Raw genomic sequence first — 21,149 nt, 5'->3', positions numbered from 1 at the left:
TGTACACCTCTCTGCAGCTTCTCTCCCCCTGCCATCCCCTTATTATCCCATCCCCGTAGAGACGGTGCCTGCTCCCAGACCACCAATAACTAGCAAAAATCTATTTAAGCATAAAAATTCAAAAAGAAAAAATAATATAGCACCTTCAATTGCACCACAGACTAAAACAGTTAAATGTGGTCTATTAAACATTAGGTCTCTTTCTTCTAAGTCCCTGTTGGTAAATGATATAATAATTGATCAACGTATTGATTTATTCTGCCTAACAGAAACTTGGTTACAGCAGGATGAATATGTTAGTTTAAATGAGTCAACACCCCCGAGTCACACTAACTGTCAGAATGCTCGTAGCACGGGCCGGGGCGGAGGATTAGCAGCAATCTTCCATTCCAGCTTATTAATTAATCAAAAACCTAGACAGAGCTTTAATTCATTTGAAAGCTTGTCTGTTAGTCTTGTCCATCCAAATTGGAAGTCCCAAAAACCAGTTTTATTTGTTATTATCTATCGTCCACCTGGTCGTTACTGTGAGTTTCTCTGTGAATTTTCAGACCTTTTGTCTGACTTAGTGCTTAGCTCAGATAAGATAATTATAGTGGGCGATTTTAACATCCACACAGATGCTGAGAATGACAGCCTCAACACTGCATTTAATCTATTATTAGACTCTATCGGCTTTGCTCAAAAAGTAAATGAGTCCACCCACCACTTTAATCATATTTTAGATCTTGTTCTGACTTATGGTATGGAAATAGAAGACTTAACAGTATTCCCTGAAAACTCCCTTTTGTCTGATCATTTTTTAATAACATTTACATTTACCCTGATGGACTACCCTGCAGTGGGGAATAAGTTTCATTACACTAGAAGTCTTTCAGAAAGCGCTGTAACTAGGTTTAAGGATATGATTCCTTCTTTATGTTCTCTGTCATATACCAACACAGAGCAGCGTAGCTACCTAAACTCTGTAAGGGAGTTAGAGTATCTTGTCAATAGTTTTACATCCTCATTGAAGACAACTTTGGATGCTGTAGCTCCTCTGAAAAAGAGAGCTTTAAATCAGAAGTGTCTGACTCCGTGGTATAACTCACAAACTCGTAGCTTAAAGCAGATAACCCGTAAGTTGGAGAGGAAATGGCGTCTCACTAATTTAGAAGATCTTCACTTAGCCTGGAAAAAGAGTTTGTTGCTCTATAAGAAAGCCCTTCGTGAAGCTAGGACATCTTTCTACTCATCACTAATTGAAGAAAATAAGAACAACCCCAGGTTTCTTTTCAGCACTGTAGCCAGGCTGACAAAGAGTCAGAGCTCTATTGAGCTGAGTATTCCATTAACTTTAACTAGTAATGACTTCATGACTTTCTTTGCTAACAAAATTTTGACTATTAGAGAAAAAATTACTCATAACCATCCCAAAGATGTATCGTTATCTTTGGCTGCTTTCAGTGATGCCGGTATTTGGTTAGACTCTTTCTCTCCGATTGTTCTGTCTGAGTTATTTTCATTAGTTACTTCATCCAAACCATCAACATGCTTATTAGACCCCATTCCTGCCAGGTTGCTCAAGGAAGTCCTACCATTATTTAATGCTTCAATCTTAAATATGATCAATCTATCTTTGTTAGTTGGTTATGTACCACAGGCCTTTAAGGTGGCAGTAATTAAACCATTACTTAAAAAGCCATCACTTGACCCAGCTATCTTAGCTAATTATAGGCCAATCTCCAACCTTCCTTTTCTCTCAAAGATTCTTGAGAGGGTAGTTGTAAAACAGCTAACTGATCACCTGCAGAGGAATGGTCTATTTGAAGAGTTTCAGTCAGGTTTTAGAATTCATCATAGTACAGAAACGGCATTAGTGAAGGTTACAAATGATCTTCTTATGGCTTCGGACAGTGGACTTATCTCTGTGCTTGTTCTGTTGGACCTCAGTGCTGCTTTTGATACTGTTGACCATAAAATTTTATTACAGAGATTAGAGCATGTCATAGGTATTAAAGGCATTGCGCTGCGGTGGTTTGAATCATATTTGTCTAATAGATTACAGTTTGTTCATGTAAATGGGGAATCTTCTTCACAGACTAAAGTTAATTATGGAGTTCCACAAGGTTCTGTGCTAGGACCAATTTTATTCACTTTATACATGCTTCCCTTGGGCAGTATTATTAGACGGTATTGCTTAAATTTTCATTGTTACGCAGATGATACCCAGCTTTATCTATCCATGAAGCCAGAGGATACACACCAATTAGCTAAACTGCAGGATTGTCTTACAGACATAGACATGGATGACCTCTAATTTCCTGCTTTTAAACTCAGATAAAACTGAAGTTATTGTACTTGGCCCCACAAATCTTAGAAGCATGGCATTTCCCTGATCTCTAGTAATACTGTGAGAAATCTTGGAGTTATTTTTGATCAGGATATGTCATTCAAAGCGCATATTAAACAAATATGTAGGACTGCCTTTTTGCATTTACGCAATATCTCTAAAATCAGAAAGGTCTTGTCTCAGAGTGATGCTGAAAAATTAATTCATGCATTTATTTCCTCTAGGCTGGACTATTGTAATTCATTATTATCAGGTTGTCCTAAAAGTTCCCTAAAAAGCCTTCAGTTGGTTCAGAATGCTGCAGCTAGAGTACTGACGGGGACTAGCAGGAGAGAGCATATCTCACCCGTGTTGGCCTCCCTTCATTGGCTTCCTGTTAATGCTAGAATAGAATTTAAAATTCTTCTTCTTACTTATAAGGTTTTGAATAATCAGGTCCCATCTTATCTTAGGGACCTCGTAGTACCATATTACCCCATTAGAGCGCTTCGCTCTCAGACTGCGGGCTTACTTGTAGTTCCTAGGGTTTGTAAGAGTAGAATGGGAGGCAGAGCCTTCAGCTTTCAGGCTCCTCTCCTGTGGAACCAGCTCCCAATTCAGATCAGGGAGACAGATACCCTCTCTACTTTTAAGATTAGGCTTAAAACTTTCCTTTTCGCTAAGGCTTATAGTTAGGGCTGGATCGGGTGATCCTGGACCATCCCTTGGTTATGTTGCTTTAGACGTAGACTGTGGGGGGGGGGGTTCCCATGATGCACTGTTTCTTTCTCTTTTTGCTCCGTATGCATCACTCTGCATTTAATCATTAGTGATCGATCTCTTTTTCCTGGTTCTTTCCCTCAGCCCCAACCAGTCTCAGCAGAAGACTGCCCCTCCCTGAGCCTGGTTCTGCTGGAGGTTTCTTCCTGTTAAAAGGGAGTTTTTCCTTCTCACTGTGGCCAAGTGCTTGCTCATAGGGGGTCGTTTTGACCGTTGGGGTTTTTCATAATTATTGTATGGCCTTGCCTTGCAATGTGGAGCGCCTTGGGGCAACTGTTTGTTGTGATTTGGCGCTATATAAGAAAAAAGTTGATTGAAGTTGATTGAGATAAGATTCCAAATGCATTCTCTGCAGCATGATTTACACGAGATATCCTGCAGCTGTAGATATTTTCTGTGATTCTGGCAGCGATGACACAGTGGTTTCATCAGCCAGGTTCTGAGAGCAAATACACCATCAGCTACGAAATGATATGGCACAGGCTTTATTTTATGTAGTGTGGCGTCAAGTGGAACAAATTGGCTTGATGAATTGTGCAGCAGTGCGTGGATCAAATTCGTTTGTCAAGGTGCCTTTACAGTGGGTGGACCAGCAAAGGCTCCGTTTCCAGTCGGATACATGTTAGCGAAGTAAACCTGCAAAGAACTGAAGCACCAGCAGTAGTAAGCCAATTGAATAAAAGGTCATTTGCTTCAGTATCAGTAGAATCTCAAAGGTCTTTATTCAGCTGTGCTGCTGTGAGACCGCGTGGTAACAACCTGTGCATAGGCCTATCATTATAACTTATTTTTTGCTGTATTAAGTTTTGATAAATATTGCCTTTATTATGCTCTTGCATGCTGGCCTCTTGCGGTAATTACTGTAATTAGCTTATCATTAGTTATATAAAGATGGAGATGATTTTGCTGGCCTCTATATTGCACTTTTTTTTTTTTTTTTTTTTTTTTAAATAAGCATAGGACCCCAATATTTGAGTGGTACTGCTTCAGTCCTTCTCATGTCTCCCTCTTTGCAGGAAACAGGGTCAGTCCCCTTATCCTGATCTATGTGTGGGAGGTGCAGCAGCGAAGTGACTGCATTATTCCATCCAGAAATTTTGTAACAATAAATGGAATCGGTTAACTTTTTCTTCTGAAATATTAACAAAAAAGCACACCAGTCCACATTTTTTTTTTTTTTTTTTTTTTTTTTTTTTTTTTTTTTTTGGATCAATGAATCAGTGTCCCCGTATGAGATCAGTCCACTGCATGTGCATTCAGGCAGACAACAGGACTGATTACCAAAGTTGATGTTTCATGAGTTTGTGTAAGATTTAATAATTGGAATGTTGGCCTATTAGCAACACCTACAATGATATAACTATGAATATACCCAAATTAAAATGGAAAAACCTGTGAGAACACTGTTCATATTCACTGAGCTCATTCAGGTGTGCAGCCACTCAGTTTGAGTGTTTCGGTGATTCTTGATTACTGTTTTGAGAACCACTGCGCTACACTCAGATGGCTATGTGCTGGATGATGCACAGTGAAACATGCTACATGCCCAAAGTGCTGGCATGAGAATCTTCAGGATTCTTCCTGAATTCTGCATTTTTTTTATTTATAGGGTGATCTGGATGAAGTGTTCCTGACTCTTTTCAAGCTTCTGCTTTGGTGCCAAAATTAGACTTAATATTGGTCTAATTTTACTAGGGGTGGGCAAACATAAAAAATCTTAATTGCATTAACTCAATGACTTTCTGTGATTAATCATGATTAATCCCATGGTATATGTGAAACCCAAAAATGAATTCAAAAGCCGCTTAAAAGCACTTTTATTTGAAAATGTAAATGAACATTGCATAAATTTGAAAATGTAAATTTCAACTGAAACACGCTAATGAAATCAAATATAAAACCACTGGCAGGTCATTTGTTATCCTGTTTCATATCAAAATAACAATATTCATGTCCATGACTAAATGTACTAAAACAAATACATCACAATTGTACGCATACCACAATTTGATGTGTACAATTGTGATGAATTTGTTTTAGTACATTTAGATTTTGTTGTGATTTGGCACTTTATAAGCCGATTAAACTGAATTGAAATTGAACATTTTATTATCTTAAAGTAAATAAATATGAATTTGGTCACTGGATCCTTAAACTTTGTACATAATGAACTCTACATGGTGAATCCTTGATCTGTGGACATAAATAGGAATAAACAAAATATGTAGTTTTTGTCAAAAGCATTTCCTTTCAGACATTGGCATGAATGTGTTTCCATATATCTGAGCTGAGCTTACAGCTGCTGTGTTTCACTTCAGGATGTAATTTGAAAAGAAAATACAGCACGTTTCATTTTGGGAGGGGAAAAAAAAACGTTTTAGTCGACTGTAGTTTCTTGTCTGTATTACATTTGGAAAGAGTGGTCATTTTATTTAAAGCGGCGATTCATTTTGAAGTTATTAATTCCGACCGGACTCCGTCTCAGCCGCGCAGCGTTTCGAGCTGTGTGAACGGAACGGAGGACGATTCTCGTTTCTTGACAGCTACAAGACAAGAGTCCCAGTTAGTGACTTTAATCCACACAAAAGTCACTGACGATATTTTAATGGCTTTGCGAGGGGTTAAGAAGCGGCTTGCCGTTTCTGAAGAGCAGTGAATCAAAGAACCAATGAGCTACTGGATCGAAGCATTGCTTCAATGGTTCGTGGTTTCAAAGTGGAGCCGCGCTGCAGAAATAGTTTATTACAGACCAAACCCTGAATATCCGACTTTATTTGTATGTACGTATGACTCTGAAACTCGGAAAAATCCGTATAATTTACGGACTATAGGTTGACATGAAAACCACCGAAAAGCTGTGTTCACCGCGGGGACACGTTCGGCTATTCCAGATTATTCAAGATTTTTTTTTTATTTTTTTTAATTTTTTTTTACCGATGACGAATGATGCGTAAAAAAAAATTTGACCAATGCAGCTGCATCGGTCCAAACCGGTCTGGATCCGGGCCTGATCCTGTATAACTTTGTACCGAAAATGTCCATTCAAAAGTTCGGCGTCTTTCTGCATTTTGTTTTGTTGTGCATTGCATAGCCTGTGCTTTTCTTGATCCTCGTGTCGTTTTCTGTGTGAACTCAGCTATCAGCAGGAAGCAGCAGCATAAGCTCGCCCCGACTGACGCTTTCAAAATAAAAGGCAACGAGCAACAGTCATAAAAGGCTAAAAAACAAAAAAAAAAAAAAAACGCAGCGTTAAGGGGAGGAACAAAATTGTCGGCGATAATGACTTCAATAATTAATGCAACGTTAGCGTGTTAACGTTGCCCAGCCCTAAATTTTACCTAAAATCCAGCAGCTCTTACACCGTACCCCAGGCCCCGGCCAACTTTCAGGATTTTTCAGGATGTCTCATTCTCATGACTGAAAATGTGGAAGCTGACATTTCCTCACAAGACAAGTGATGCTCATCTTGATCTTGTAGTGTCTGGAACATTCTATAGTAGCTCAATAGGAGGGTAAATGATCCTAACTGTCACATTGCTTGGGCTTGTGGTTTTTGCAATTGCCTCACATTTCGTTGGCATGGGATGAAGTCACTCTGCATCAATCATGTGTCCTAAATACAACACACTGTTGAAAAAAACATTTATCTTTGTTTACTCGCAGATTGAGTTTGCAGCCTTTTTAGAATTTCCAAGTTTTTCAAGTGGTGGTCTCGGTTCTGTCCAGTGATCAATATGTCATCTTATTACTCAATCTAACCCTTGTAGAACTTGATCCATCAGTTTCTGGAAGATTGCAGGTGCACTGGCGACTCCATAAGGCCGTCTGTTAACTTTATGCAGGCTTTGTGTGTTAATTGTCAAGTATCGTTTTGAACTCTCATCCAGTTCTAATTGTTAATCTTGTGATAAATCTAGTTTGGTCAATCTGCCAACTTTGTGAACAAGTCTTGTGGTTTTGGAATGTGGAACTGATCTACCTTCAACCAAGGGTTTATGGAAACTTTGTAATCCCCATAGATCCTGACATTTATCAATTTTCGGGATGTTCACCGTGGGTGCAGCCCACTCACTATAGCTAACAGGTGTAATAATCCCTTTGTTTTCCATTTTACTTAACTGTGCTTCTTTTGCATGTTTTAGTGCATACGGTACAGGGCGAGGTTTACAAAATATGGGAATGGCCGCCGGTGCATTATGTAGTTTAACTTTGATGTCTTTCACGTTTTCTAGGTTAGGTTGGAACAGCTCTGGATAGCTGCCACAAACCTCTTCTGCACTCTCTGGTGCCATTGGGCTCACCAAAAATCAATCCAGTTAAACCTTTCAGTCTAGTCTCTTCCCGTTAAGGCTGGACCATTTCCTTTCACAACAAAGGTTAATTTATGACTGTTACACTACAAAAAAAAAAAAATCCATCCATGCAGGATAATTTAATTTAGTTGCGATTACACATTTAATAGATGGAAATCCTGCCCATAATTGACTTGAGTTCATTCAGTGAGTCATTAGTTTGTGTGATACACTCAAAAACTAACTCATTGGATTTCCAACTAATAAATATATGTAGTCCCAACTAAACTAAATTGTCTTGCATGAATGTGCTTTGAGTTTGGGCTACATACATTCATTAAATGGAAATCCTGCACTTAATTGAATTGTGTTCATCCAATGAGCTGTTTTTTTTTTTGAGTGTACATTCATTCATTTTACCAAAACTTGACCCCTTCAAGTTTTGGTAAAATGGCCCTTTAACCTCCAGTGCTTGTTGGCTGCATGTTCTTAATTCGCAACTGGTTTGTACAAGTTTAACCTTTTGTAAACCTGCATTTATACAGGGCTTCGGATATCAGAGAGACAGCTGATCCCGTAACAACCTCCATTTTCATTTGTTTTCCATTCCCATTCGTTTTTCATTAACTTGCACATACACATAAGGATTAATTATACCACCAGTTTGTCTTTCAAAAATTCCAAACTCTTGTTTAACTTCCCTGTTTTCACATCACTGTCTGGTTTGGTTGTGACCTTAGGTGTTTCAGATGATTGAAGCTGTCGATTGCCTGCCTCCTCTTGAAGCTGCCGGGGTGTTGACTGTTGCATGCGGTGTATCACGTGACTCCCTCAGATCCCGATCATGCTGCTTTGCTGTCAGCCGATGGTGGTTCCACTTTGGCTTTTTGGCACCTTTCATTTCTGCTGTGTGTGTTCCGTTTCTCCTGCTCATGTGCGACAAGCTCTGGCGATGTGCCCCCCCCCCCCTTTTTTTTTTTTTTTCTCTCTACACCAGCGGCACTTCACCTCTTTAAACCAGCAGTTGCCTTCTTCATGTCGTTGTCACCTGCAACATGATTTCCCACTTTCCTGTTTCTTGGAAACAGGTTTTGGGAAAACTGCATATTGGTTTTCAGGGACTTTTGTGGTTAGTGCTTTGCGTTTTGCTTTGCAATTTTGTGCACTAAGCCAGTCTCATAAGCTTTGGTCAGCATTAAGACCTTTGTGTGCGGCATTTAACATGCAGTCCTGCAACTCACTCATTACTGTGCACACCACAAATGAATCTATCTCTTAATGCGTCATCCAAAAATGCTTCAAATTTGAACGTTGAAGCTACTAGCTTCCAAATAAACAGTCTTGTCTCAATCACCCTGCTCTACTTCTGTGACTGACTGCACACAAGTCCTAGCATTTTATAGGCAACTAGTGCCCTTGCAGGAAACCTTTGTTACTGCAGTCATAGAATGTTCCAGACACTACAAGTCTGCCTAAGAAACTACTCATTTAACACAGTTATCCCAGTGGTACACAAAGATCCTCTGAACATGCCCCTTGCAACAGATATCGAGAGCTCATATTAGATCAAGGTTAGCATCAAAGTTTCACGACTGTACAGTAAGACAGGTTGCACCAGGAACCGAAAGACTTGGACCTTTTTTTTTTTTCCCCCTGCAAAGATATCTGCTTTGCCAAACACCTCTGTCCAGTGTTCCCAACAAGACCAAGCATTCATGATATGCACACTCTTAAGGCTATGAAATTGGGCTATTAGTAAAAAAAAAAAAAAAAAAAGTAGAAAATGGGGTGTTCACAATAATAGTAGTGTGGCATACAGTCACTGAGTTTGTCAATTTTGTGGAACAAACAGATGTGAATCAGGTGTCCCCTATTTAAGGATGAAGCCAGCACCTGTTGAACATGCTTTTCTCCTTGAAAGCCTGAGGAAAATGGGAGGTTCAAGACATTGTTCAGAAGAACAGCGTAGTTTGATTAAAAAGTTGATTGGAGAAGGGAAAATGTATACGCAGGTGCAAAAAATTATAGGCTGTTCATCTACAATGATCTCCAATGCTTTAAAATGGACAAAAAAAAAAAAAAAAACCAGAGACGCGTGGAAGAAAATGGAAAACCATCAAAATGGATAGAAGAATAACCAGAATGGCAAAGGCTCACCCATTGATCAGCTCCAGGATGATCAAAGACAGTCTGGAGATACCTGTAAGTGCTGTGACAGTTAGAAGACGCCTGTGTGAAGCTAATTTATTTGCAAGAATCCCCCGCAAAGTCCCTCTGTTAAATAAAAGACGTGCAGAAGAGGTTACAATTTGCCAAAGAACACATCAACTGGCCTAAAGAGAAATGGAGGAATATTTTGTGGACTGATGAGAATAAAATTGTTCTTATTTGGTCCACGGGCCGCAGACAGTTTGTGAAATAACCCCCAAACTCTGAATTCAAGCGACAGTTCAGTGAAGCATGGTGGTGTAAGCATCTTGATATGCGCATGTTTCTCCTACTATGGTGTTGAGCCTATATATCGCATTCCAGGTATCATGGATCAGTTTGGATATGTCAAAATACTTGAAGAGGTCATGTTGCCTTATGCTGAAGAGGACATGCCCTTGAAATGGGTGTTTCAACAAGACAATGACCCCAAGCACACTAGTAAACGAGCAAAATCTTGGTTCCAAACCAACAAAATTAATGCCTCACAGATGTGAAGAAATCATGAAAAACTGTAGTTATACAACTAAATACTAGTTTAGTGATTCACAGGATTGCTAAAAAAGCAGTTTGAACATAATAGTTTTGAGTTTGTAGCATCAACAGCAGATGCTACTATTATTGTGAACACCCCCTTTTTTTTTTTTTTACTAATAGCCCAAATTTCATACCTTATGAGTGTGCATATCATGAATGCTTGGTCTTGTTGGATTTGTGAGAATCTACTAGATCTACTGGTACCTTGTTTCCCATGTAACAATAAGAAATATACTCAACCTGGATTAATCTTTTGTGTCACATAGCACTACTATTATTCTGAAAACTACTGTACATGTCATATTACATAAAAGCTATTGAGAAATGAACACCTTTGAAGCTGAAAACTGTTTTTGTAACCTGGTAACACTTCTGGAAGGATTTACAACTATTTAGCGGACATTAGCATGGTGACATCACAGACTGCTAGCTACGTGGAAATGTGTGTGTGTGTGTGTGTGTAAATATAATCTCCATCATATACAGTTGTATGTAAAAGTTTGGGCACCCCTGGTGATTTCCATGGTTTTCCTCGTAAATCATTGGTTGTTTGGATCAGCAATTTCATTTAAATATATCATGTAGCAGCCAAACAGTGATATTTGAGAAGTGAAATGAAGTTTATAGGATTTACGGAAACGGTGCAATAATTCTTTTAAACAAAATTAGGCAGGTGCATAAACTTGAGCACCTCAACAGGAAAAAAATACATCAATATTTAGTAGATCCTCCTTTTACAGAAATAACAGCTTCTAAATGCTTCCTAAAGCTTCCAGTTAGAGTCTGGATTCTGGTTGAAGGTATTTTGGACCATTCGTCTTTACAAAACATCTCATCTCTTAAAACTGAAAATGCTGTTTTTGGAACCTGCAAAAAAAGAACATTGATATTACAACATGAATGTCTTTTTTTTTGTCTTATTCTTGCTTTCAATTAATCTAAAACTCAAAAGTAGTTAAAATAGGGCTTGCCAGTAGTGTTTTAGAGGTATAAAACCCTATAGCTTCAGGGGCTTCACCCCCTGGACTCCACTGCGGCGTTGCCCCTGGACCCTCGGCTGTGAGGCGTGATCACATAATTTACCTGGCACTAAAATGGTCACCCGTAATAATATTAAAGCAAACAACGCCCTGGTATCTGAATAGTATCTGTCAGCAGATGTCCAAGTTCAGGACATCTGCTGACATACAAAATCTGAATGTGGTATAAATCCTTGGAACGTTTATTTCCTGACTGTAGGAACTGAACGCACAAGTTTTTGAAGTGTTTTACTTGACATTTTTTTTCTCTTTATAATCATCTCTGCTGTATTTCTCCGTCTGAAATTCCCTTCATATCAAACGTGCAGTAGTCCAAAGCAGTTCAATGAAAGTGTGCAATTCTTACACAGTTATATTGATTTTATGTTTATTTCAGTTGGGTGCAGAGCTTCGGGCATGAGGGTCTTGGACTGTTGCTGGACATATTGGAGAGGCTTCTGTTCAGAAAACAGTAAGTTCATACACAAGAACAAATGGACACGATCTCACAAAAGGATGTGTGCTAATACGTTTTTTGTGATCATTATAATAAAACAATGTGACATCTTGTTCATATTTTAGTAGCTAGCATTGAATCTGTTAATTTGCAAGATAATGTTTATATAGTTTTTCTTAAAGCATGCAAACACATTGCAGGAGTCATTTTGGCATTACAATGGCTATTTTGATGATGAAATATGACTTCTTCACAGCTCTACTTAAACATGCATGGATCTTTATCCCAAGAGGATTGTTTGGTCCAAATATTTTTGGACATTGATTTCTCAGTCTCAGCATAAAAATTGCTTGTCTGTACAGAAATATAAATGTGTTGATCTTTGTTTTAAAATGCATGTTTGAGGTTATTAAAAATGCTTTATTTAATCTAAACGGTCTCCTGCATTTTAGAATTAAATGGACGTCTACTGTATCAGGTTTTGCAGTCATTTATTGTTGGGTCATTGGCAGCTGCTTGTCTTCTATACTAGGCAACACACCTGCAAACAGTTTACGTGTATTGGAAAATGACTTTTCTCACATAATTGATTATTATTATTATTTTTTTTTTAAACAAATGGAGAAAGAAAATCACATTCATTTTTTGCAGATCTACTGCTATGGATGACAAATCAAACATTGAAGTTATCACAGTTAAAAACTGCTTAAATTATTTACACTTTTGCATGTCGTGTATATTTTTAGTACACTGTGTAACTTTGTGCTCCTCTACATGGATTCTTCAGACAAGAGAAGATTGATAGAAAGAATCAACATAAAGTTATCCAGTGTCTTAAAGCCTTCATGAACAATAAGGTAAGATATTTTAATATTGGATTTGTTAGTTCTATGTGTCCTTTGGCCTCACCATAAACATTTTTTTCCCCTTTCTCCTAAATATCATCCATACAATTACATGCCTTGACACAGTTTTTTGTCTGGACACTGTCACAATAGAGCTGAAGTTAAACAGTCAAGATATACATGTAGTGTAGACTTGAAGCTTCCTGTTGGCTTCATCAGCCTGTGACCTCCAACACTCACTGGATTGGTTCACATCCGAATATGAAGCAGCTGGGATGAGGATCAGCATCTCTAAACCTGAGGCCATGCTTCTCAGCAGGAAACCGATGGATTGCCTGCTTCGGGTAGGGAATGTAGTCTTGCCCCAAGTGAAGGCGTTCAAGTACCTCGGGGTCTTATTCACGTGTGAGGGGACAAAAAGCATGATATTGGCCGGAGCAGGGGCGGTATTGCATTCGCTCTATCGTACTGTTGAGATGAAAAGGGAGCTGAGCCAAAAGGCGAAGCTCTTGATCTACTGGTCAATCTTCGTTCCTACCCTCACCTATGGTCATGAGGGTTGGGTCATAACTGAAAGAGCTAGATTGCGGGTACAAATCAAATCTAGGGTTTGTCTTCTTGCAGATTGTACCTGAAATTTCATGTATTTTGCTTCTCTCCACCATGAAGTTGTAACTGTTGATGCAGCAGACTGAAACTTCACTGTGCCTCATTTGTCCAGTCACAGCCACACAAGCCCTGTAACTCCTGAGTTGCACAGGTGTCTATTGTTCACTGTGCTAAAATATACTTTGAGTGTGAGATGCACAGTGCAGCAGTGATATTCCATTAACAGATACCTTGCATTTCTCAGTCTTGTTCAGTCTGACTTAACAGCAAGAACAGTCCTCTGAGCAACATTCTTGTAGCTCTATATCCATACAGAAAGCAAATACTTCAGTGTCTAACACTGTTGAAGGTTCAGTCCAATAATCCAACAAAAAAGAGATGAACAAATGTTTTTCCCCTTTTCCTCATTTATACATGAACGAGTCTGTGCAGGAAAGACCAAATGTCCCACACAGAAAGTGGATCCTAAATCAAACTTGTTTCAGCATATACTTTCAGTCATTTGTAGTTTGAGAAACTTGAGCTTTTATTTTGAGAGCTATTCAAGAGTATAAAGTCCTGAGAATATCTATCCTAACATGTTGTAAGGTTTCTCTTCAGGATATTTGCTGCAACTTTGCCTGAGGGATCTAATATTTAGATTTTGACTTGTACATTTCCCTCATCTTAACTGTTCAGTGCTGCTTTTTGTATTCTGTAGTTTCAAATAATTACCACCACATGATGTTAAAATGCAGCTGAGTCTGATTCACAGCTACCCCAGTACAAACTGTGCTGTTAGGTCTCATGTAATCTAAAATCTCAAAAGGCGCCAGATGCCAGCATTTACCCGTAGGCTTCCCTGTCAGCTCAGACCTTTCCTTGGCTAGAGAGGCATCCTAAGATGGGATGTGCTCACAATGCCAAGAAGACAGCTGTTGTCTGCCAGCTTTCTTTTACCTATTTGCATTAAGACGGAGTGGCATATTTTCTGTTGCAAGTATTCCAGTAGTGACAGGCATCATAAGTTACCACACAATAACTGATCAAAGTTATACACACGGATGTACACAAATGCTACTTCGTTTTTCATATATTGTGGTGAGCTGTGGGGAAGAATGAAAACTGAGCCAGAGCTTTTTGTCTTTTCTGCAATCTGCCCCAAGCAGTGGCAATGCCTTCTGACAGTGTCAGAAGGCATCAAATGCACTACTCTTCCCGCTCATGGTAATGGCAACATGACACTAAACTAAACTGACAAAACCAATTGAACTACAAAAACAAAAATCAACAACACGAACACTGTTAAATGAACATGAACCACAGTACAATAATATTTAAACCCCCAAACTCCCACGATGCATTGCAGCACAACATCCATTGTTCATTGTTGTTAGCTAATATCCCAAATTTCTATCAGAAATATTAGTCCTATAAATGTTCCACTTTAGCAGCATTCATTATTTAGCCATTATACATAAACATACCAAATGGCAAATGTCAGCTCTCCCCAGCTTCTCTGTGATCAAAGCCAGACACACGCGTACACGTACACAGAGGCCACTTGGCAAATAAAATATAGATATCACCGATTAATAGAGGTGGAAATCTTGAGACACTTCATGATTTGATTGCAATCCGGAGGGCTACCATGTGATTATGAAACAATACCAATGCATATTTTTTTCCCAAAACAGGACTTCTTTTTCTCACTGTGAGACTGCTTGGTATTTTGTAATGATTCATAATGAATTTACGTTGTTTCACAATTTCACATTCTTTTACAGCTGAGCCATATTTGTACCTGTGTGGCTCTCTTTCACTGATTCAAAATTCTAAAATCTAGGGGGGTATTCACCCACCCTTCCCTCCCATTCCGTGTTTCTTCTGCCTGTGTAAATATAGGCTCCAGCAAAGTAAAAGGTAAAACATTTGTGTACCTCACCACGATGCATGTGCACATTGGCTGCGCTGCACTAATGCACTTTGTACTTGTCAGTGTGATTAAAATAGGAATGAACGTTGTGATAATGGTGAAACTCTGTTGCACTGCTCATTTGCCAACACTCTTAAAGCTGCAGAAAACAAGGCAGGCAACATCTACGTGGTCTATTAACAAAGTATCCGACCTTATTATTTTTTTCAAAAACTATATGGATTTGAATCACGTGCGATTACATCAGACAAGCTTGAACCCTCGTGGGCATGCGAGAGTTTTTTCACGCCTGTCGGTTGCGTCATTTGCCTGTGGGCAGGCTATGAGTGAGGAGTGGTCCACCAATGGCTCAGACTGCCGCTTTGCTTGATCAAACTTTTTTCAGAAACTGTAAGGCACATCCGAGTGGACACCATTCGAGAAATTCAGCTGGTTTTCGGTGAAAATTTTAAGGGCTGATGAGAGATTATGGAGTGTTACTGTCGCTTTAAGGACAACTCACGGAGCTGGAGGGCGCGGCGCGCTCTGAGCCGCCGTCGTCAGCCTGTTTCGAGCTGAAAACTTCCAAATTTAAGCCTCTGTTGACCCAGGACGTCGTGAGAGAACAGAAGTTTCAGAAGAGGTCGGGATCAGCAGTTTATCCGGACATTCCACTGTTAAAGGAGGTTTTGTAATGAAAGACGTGCGGACGGATTCGCGCGTCGGCAGGCAGCCGCTCATGGCCCGGCGCCACAGAGAAACACCTCCGTGTTGCTAACCATTCGTAAAATTCAGTCGGCTTTCGATGGTTTTCAGTCGAGTGAGTATCCGAGAAACTTTAACAGCTGGGCATGTTCAAACTTGTCCCGTAACGCTTCCAACGGAGGTGTTTCTCTGTGGTGCCGGGCCATGAGTGGCTGGGTGCCGACGCGCGAATCCGTCCGCACGTCTTTCATTACAAAATCTCCTTTAACAGTGGAATGTCCAGATAAACTGCTGATCCCGACCTCTTCTGAAACTTCTCAGCTCTCTCACGACGTCCTGGGTCAACAGAGGCTTAAATTTGGACGTTTTCAGCTCAAAACAGGCTGACGACGGCAGCTCGGAGCGCGGCGCACCCTCCGGCTCCGTGGGTTGTCCTTAAAGTGACAGTAACACTCCATAATCTCTCATCAGCCCTTAAAACAGCTGAATTTCTCGAATGGTGTCCACTCAGATGTGCCTTACAGTTGCTGAAAAAAATTTGATCAAGCAAAGCGGCAGTCTGAGCCATTCCTAAACAATGAAAAAATAGACGGGAGGGATGGACCACTCCTCAATCAAAGCCTGCCCACAGGCGAATGACGCAACCGACAGGCGTGAAACTCTCACTTGCCCACGAGGGTTCAAGCTTGTCTGATGTAATCGCACGTGATTCAAATCCATATAGTTTTTGAAAAAAATAAGGTCGGGTACTTTTCTAATAGACCTCGTATTCTCATCTTGTGCATGAATATTACCCTGTAATTACACTTTAGGTTCAGTAGGACGAACTGTGCACACAGTGTTCAGCGCGCGACAGTGCATATTATAAAGCAAAGATTTTCTTAAGAGGTGCAATAAGTGTATTGGTTTTATTTTTCAGATTTTGAAGGAGAAACTGTTCAGGTGTAGCCAGAACTTGTCTTCGGTGCTTCTCGTTCTGTGCTGTGTATCATTATTATAGTCCAAAAAGTTATTTTTTATTTTTTATTCTTCCCTCTTTCATCATGTAGCACAGTTCTCAACACCTCTAGCTGCGCCACACATTGTCTGACTCCATCAGATTTGGAGCGGGGTGGTTGTAATGAAGCTGTGTGGTAAATATACGAGGTCTGTCAATAAAGTATAGGTCCTTTTTATTTTTTTCAAAAACTATATAGATTTCATTCATATGTTTTTACGTCAGACATGCTTGAACCCTCGTGCGCATGCGTGAGTTTTTCCACGCCTGTCGGTGACGTCATTCACCTGTGAGCACTCCTTGTGGGAGGAGTCGTCCAGCCCCTCGTCGGAATTCCTTTGTCTGAGAAGTTGCTGAGAGACTGGCGCTTTGTTTGATCAAAATTTTTTCTAAACCTGTGAGACACATCGAAGTGGACACGGTTTGAAAAATTAAGCTGGTTTTCGGTGAAAATTTTAACGGCTGATGAGAGATTTTGAGGCGATACTGTCGCTTTAAGGACTTCCCACGGAGCGAGACGTCGTGCAGCACTCCCAGGCGCCGTCGTCAGCCTGTTTCAAGCTGAAAACCTCCACATTTCAGGCTCTATTGATCCGGGACGTCGTGAGAGAACAGAGAAGTTTCAGAAGAAGTCGGTTTCAGCATTTTATCCGGATATTCCACTGTTAAAGGAGATTTTTTTAATGAAAGACGTACGGGCGGATTGCAGCGTCGGCTCGCAGCCACCGCGACGCTCCGCCACAGGAAAAACACCTCTGTTGGAAGCCTTAAGGACAAGTTGGAACCCGTCCGCACGTCTTTTCATTAAAAAAAATCTCCTTTAACAGTGGAATATCCGGATAAAATGCTGAAACCGACTTCTTCTGAAACTTCTGTTCTCTCACGACGTCCTGGATCAATAGAGCCTGAAATGTGGAGGTTTTCAGCTTGAAACAGGCTGACGACGGCGCCTGGGAGTGCTGCACGACGTCTCGCTCCGTGGGAAGTCCTTAAAGCGACAGTATCACCTCAAAATCTCTCGTCAGCCATTAAAATTTTCACTGAAAACCAGCTTAATTTTTCGAACTGTGTCCACTTCAATGTGTCTCACAGGTTTATAAAAAATTTTGATCAAAGCGCCAGTCTCTCAACTTCTCAGACAAAGGAATTCCGACAAGGGGCTGGACGACTCCTCCCACAAGGAGTGCTCACAGGCGAATGACGTAACCGACAGGCGTGGAAAAACTCACGCATGCGCACGAGGGTTCAAGCATGTCTGACGTAAAAACATATGAATGAAATCCATATAGTCTTTGAAAAAAATAAAAAGGACCTATACTTTGACAGCCCTCGTACTTCAATAAAAAGTACATTGCTGGCTCAAAACATGACTTGAAGTAGAAATACAACTTTACATATGGAATGTGAAATGTGCTTAACAGTGGCTAACGCCTGTATTCAGCCCACCCCTGCAAATAACATTTATAAAATCAATTTCTGATATTTAATTGCTTCCGAATCATCCTCATTCTCATTGCGATGCATTTAAGGATGGATTTTCAACCACCCCTACAAATTCATATTAATTTTTGTGGGACACAAGTATAACCTCTTATACTAACTCGATATTTGATCTCTGTGTTAATAAAAGGTATTCAGGTGTGCTTTTAACCCGATGGACATATTTTGGCACATTCTTGAGGTCAAAAGGTCGCATTTTGTTGTTTTTATGCTCATACGGCCAAGGGTATTGTAGCATTGCGTATGTATGTATGTAGATGGATAAAACATTGTAAAGTGTACATGTATAACTTTTTTTTTTCTTCCTTCCAGTATGGCTTGGAGCGAATACTTGGGGAGGAGAAGAGTCTTGCCTTACTGGCCAGAGCCATTGATCCCACCCAATCTGCCATGATGACTGATGTTGTAAAATTACTGTCAGCCATCTGCATTGTGGGAGAAGAGAATATGTAGGTTTTTTTAATTATTTATTTTTAAGCTACATCTGCTTTGTAGTAATGTTCCTCTGTTATTCTTGAAATGCTGCCCCGTCACACCAATATTTTGCAACAGCAAAAAGAAAATCCCTTAATTTCATTTGACCTTAAAGTTATTGTATTGCAGTGAAACGGTGCACATAAGTAGAGTTATTCAGTTGACTTGGCTTGGCTTGGACATTATGACCTAATTCTACCATTTAGGTTTTTTTGGTATGTGCTGTACAGTTGTATGCAAAAGTTTGAGCACCCCTGATAATTTTCAGGATTTTTCTTTATAAATCATTGGTTGTTTGGATCAGAGAGTTAAATATATCATATAGCTGACAACACTGATATTTGAGAAGTGAAATTAAGTTTTCTAGTATTTACAGAAAGTGTGTAGTGTGGTACAGGTGTGTAAATTTGGGCACCCTTGTCATTTTATTGATTTGAATACATTTAGCGCTAATTATTGGAACACAAATTTGGTTTGGTAAGCTCATTGACCCTTGACCATCTAACACAGGTGAATCCAATCATGAGAATGGGTATTTAAGGTGTCTATTTGCAAATGTTTCCCATCTTTGCATTTCTTTTGAGTGGCCACATGGGACCCCCTAAACACCTCTCAAATGACCTGAAAACAAAGATTTTTCAACATCATGGTTTAGGGGAAGGATACAAAAAGCTATCTCAGAGATTTCAGCTGTCAGTTTCCACTGTGAGGAGCATAGTGAGGAAATGGAAGACTGCAAGCACAGTACAAGTTAAGGTCTGAAGTGGCAGGCCAAGAAAAATCTCATAAGGTGAAGCGAAGGATGGTGAGAACAGTCATAGTCAACCCACAGACCTGCTACATGATCTTGCTGCAGATAGTGTCTCTGTGCATTGTTCAACTATACGGCACACTTTGTACAACGAGATGCTGTAATGCAGAGGAAGCCTTTTCTGTGTATGTGCCACAGTCGCTTGAGGTATGCTAAAGCACATTTGGACAAGCCACCTTCATTTTGGAATAAGGTGCTGTGGACTGATGAAACTAAAATTGATTTATTTGGACATAACAAGGGGCGGTATGCATGGCTTAAAAAGAACACGGCGTTCCAAGAAAAACGCTTGCTACCTACAGTAAAATTTGGAGGTGGTTCCATCATGCTGGGTGGCCAGTGCAAGTACTGAGAATCTTGTTAAAGTTGAGGGTCACATGGATTCCAATAAATATCAGCAGATTCTTGAGAACAATGTCCATGAATCAGTGACAAAGTTGAAGATGCGCCGGGGCTGGATCTTTCAACAAGACAATGACCCTAAACACTGCTCAAAATCTACTAAGGCATTCATGCAGAGGAACAATTTCAATGTTCTGGAATGGCCATCTCAGTCCCCAGACCTGAATATTATTGAAAAATCTGTGGTGTGATTTTTTTTTTTAAGTGGGCTTTCCATAATTAGAAACCAACAAATCAATCAATCAATCAATTTTTTTATATAGCGCCAAATCACAACAAACAGTTGCCCCAAGGCGCTTCACATTGCAAGGCAAGGCCATACAATAATTATGTAAAACCCCAACGGTCAAAAACGACCCCCTGTGAGCAAGCACTTGGCTACAGTGGGAAGGAAAAACTCCCTTTTAACAGGAAGAAACCTCCAGCAGAACCAGGCTCAGGGAGGGGCAGTCTTCTGCTGGGACTGGTTGGGGCTGAGGGAGAGAACCAGGAAAAAGACATGCTGTGGAGGGGAGCAGAGATCGATCACTAATGATTAAATGCAGAGTGGTGCATACAGAGCAAAAAGAGAAAGAAACACTCAGTGCATCATGGGAACCCCCCAGCAGTCTAAGTCTATAGCAGCATAACTGAGGGATGGTTCAGGGTCACCTGATCCAGCCCTAACTATAAGCTTTAGCAAAAAGGAAAGTTTTAAGCCTAATCTTAAAAGTAGAGAGGGTGTCTGTCTCCCTGATCTGAATTGGGAGCTGGTTCCACAGGAGAGGAGCCTGAAAGCTGAAGGCTCTGCCTCCCATTCTACTCTTACAAACCCTAGGAACTACAAGTAAGCCTGCAGTCTGAGAGCGAAGCGCTCTATTGGGGTGATATGGTAGTACGAGGTCCCTAAGATAAGATGGGACCTGATTATTCAAAACCTTATAAGTAAGAAGAAGAATTTTAAATTCTATTCTAGAATTAACAGGAAGCCAATGAAGAGAGGCCAATATGGGTGAGATATGCTCTCTCCTTCTAGTCCCCGTCAGTACTCTAGCTGCAGCATTTTGAATTAACTGAAGGCTTTTTAGGGAACTTTTAGGACAAGAAATCACAGAAATCAGATCTGCTTGGATTAATAGCTCCTGATATGCCTGCACCTTCCCTCATTGATGTTAACATCATAGATGGAGCTGCCATTGTGCATTCTTTACCTGTTGATAAGGTGTCCACCTTTGGCGAGTATGCCAGTGAAGTCATTCTGCCATGGATGAAGTATCAGCTGAAGACATGCAACAGGCTTGACCTGGTTTGGGATGTGTATAAAGACAA

At 40.1% G+C, this 21,149-nt stretch overlaps 1 protein-coding gene across 1 annotated transcript in view; it reads left to right on the top strand.

The window, feature by feature from the left end:
* The window catches only part of LOC117504102 (protein diaphanous homolog 3-like), a 546,585-nt gene that overhangs the window by 28,530 nt on the left and 496,906 nt on the right, over positions 1-21,149 (top strand). Inside the window, exons 6-8 of the mRNA XM_034163485.1 lie at positions 11,545-11,619; positions 12,392-12,461; positions 18,467-18,603. Of these exons, the coding sequence (XP_034019376.1) occupies positions 11,545-11,619; positions 12,392-12,461; positions 18,467-18,603 (282 nt within the window). The remainder of the gene's footprint in view (positions 1-11,544; positions 11,620-12,391; positions 12,462-18,466; positions 18,604-21,149) is intronic.

Source organism: Thalassophryne amazonica, chromosome 2 (assembly GCF_902500255.1).
Source record: "Thalassophryne amazonica chromosome 2, fThaAma1.1, whole genome shotgun sequence".
Lineage (NCBI taxonomy): Eukaryota > Metazoa > Chordata > Actinopteri > Batrachoidiformes > Batrachoididae > Thalassophryne > Thalassophryne amazonica.
Note: the sequence above shows the minus strand (reverse complement) of the source record. Positions and strands in the feature narration are given on the sequence as shown.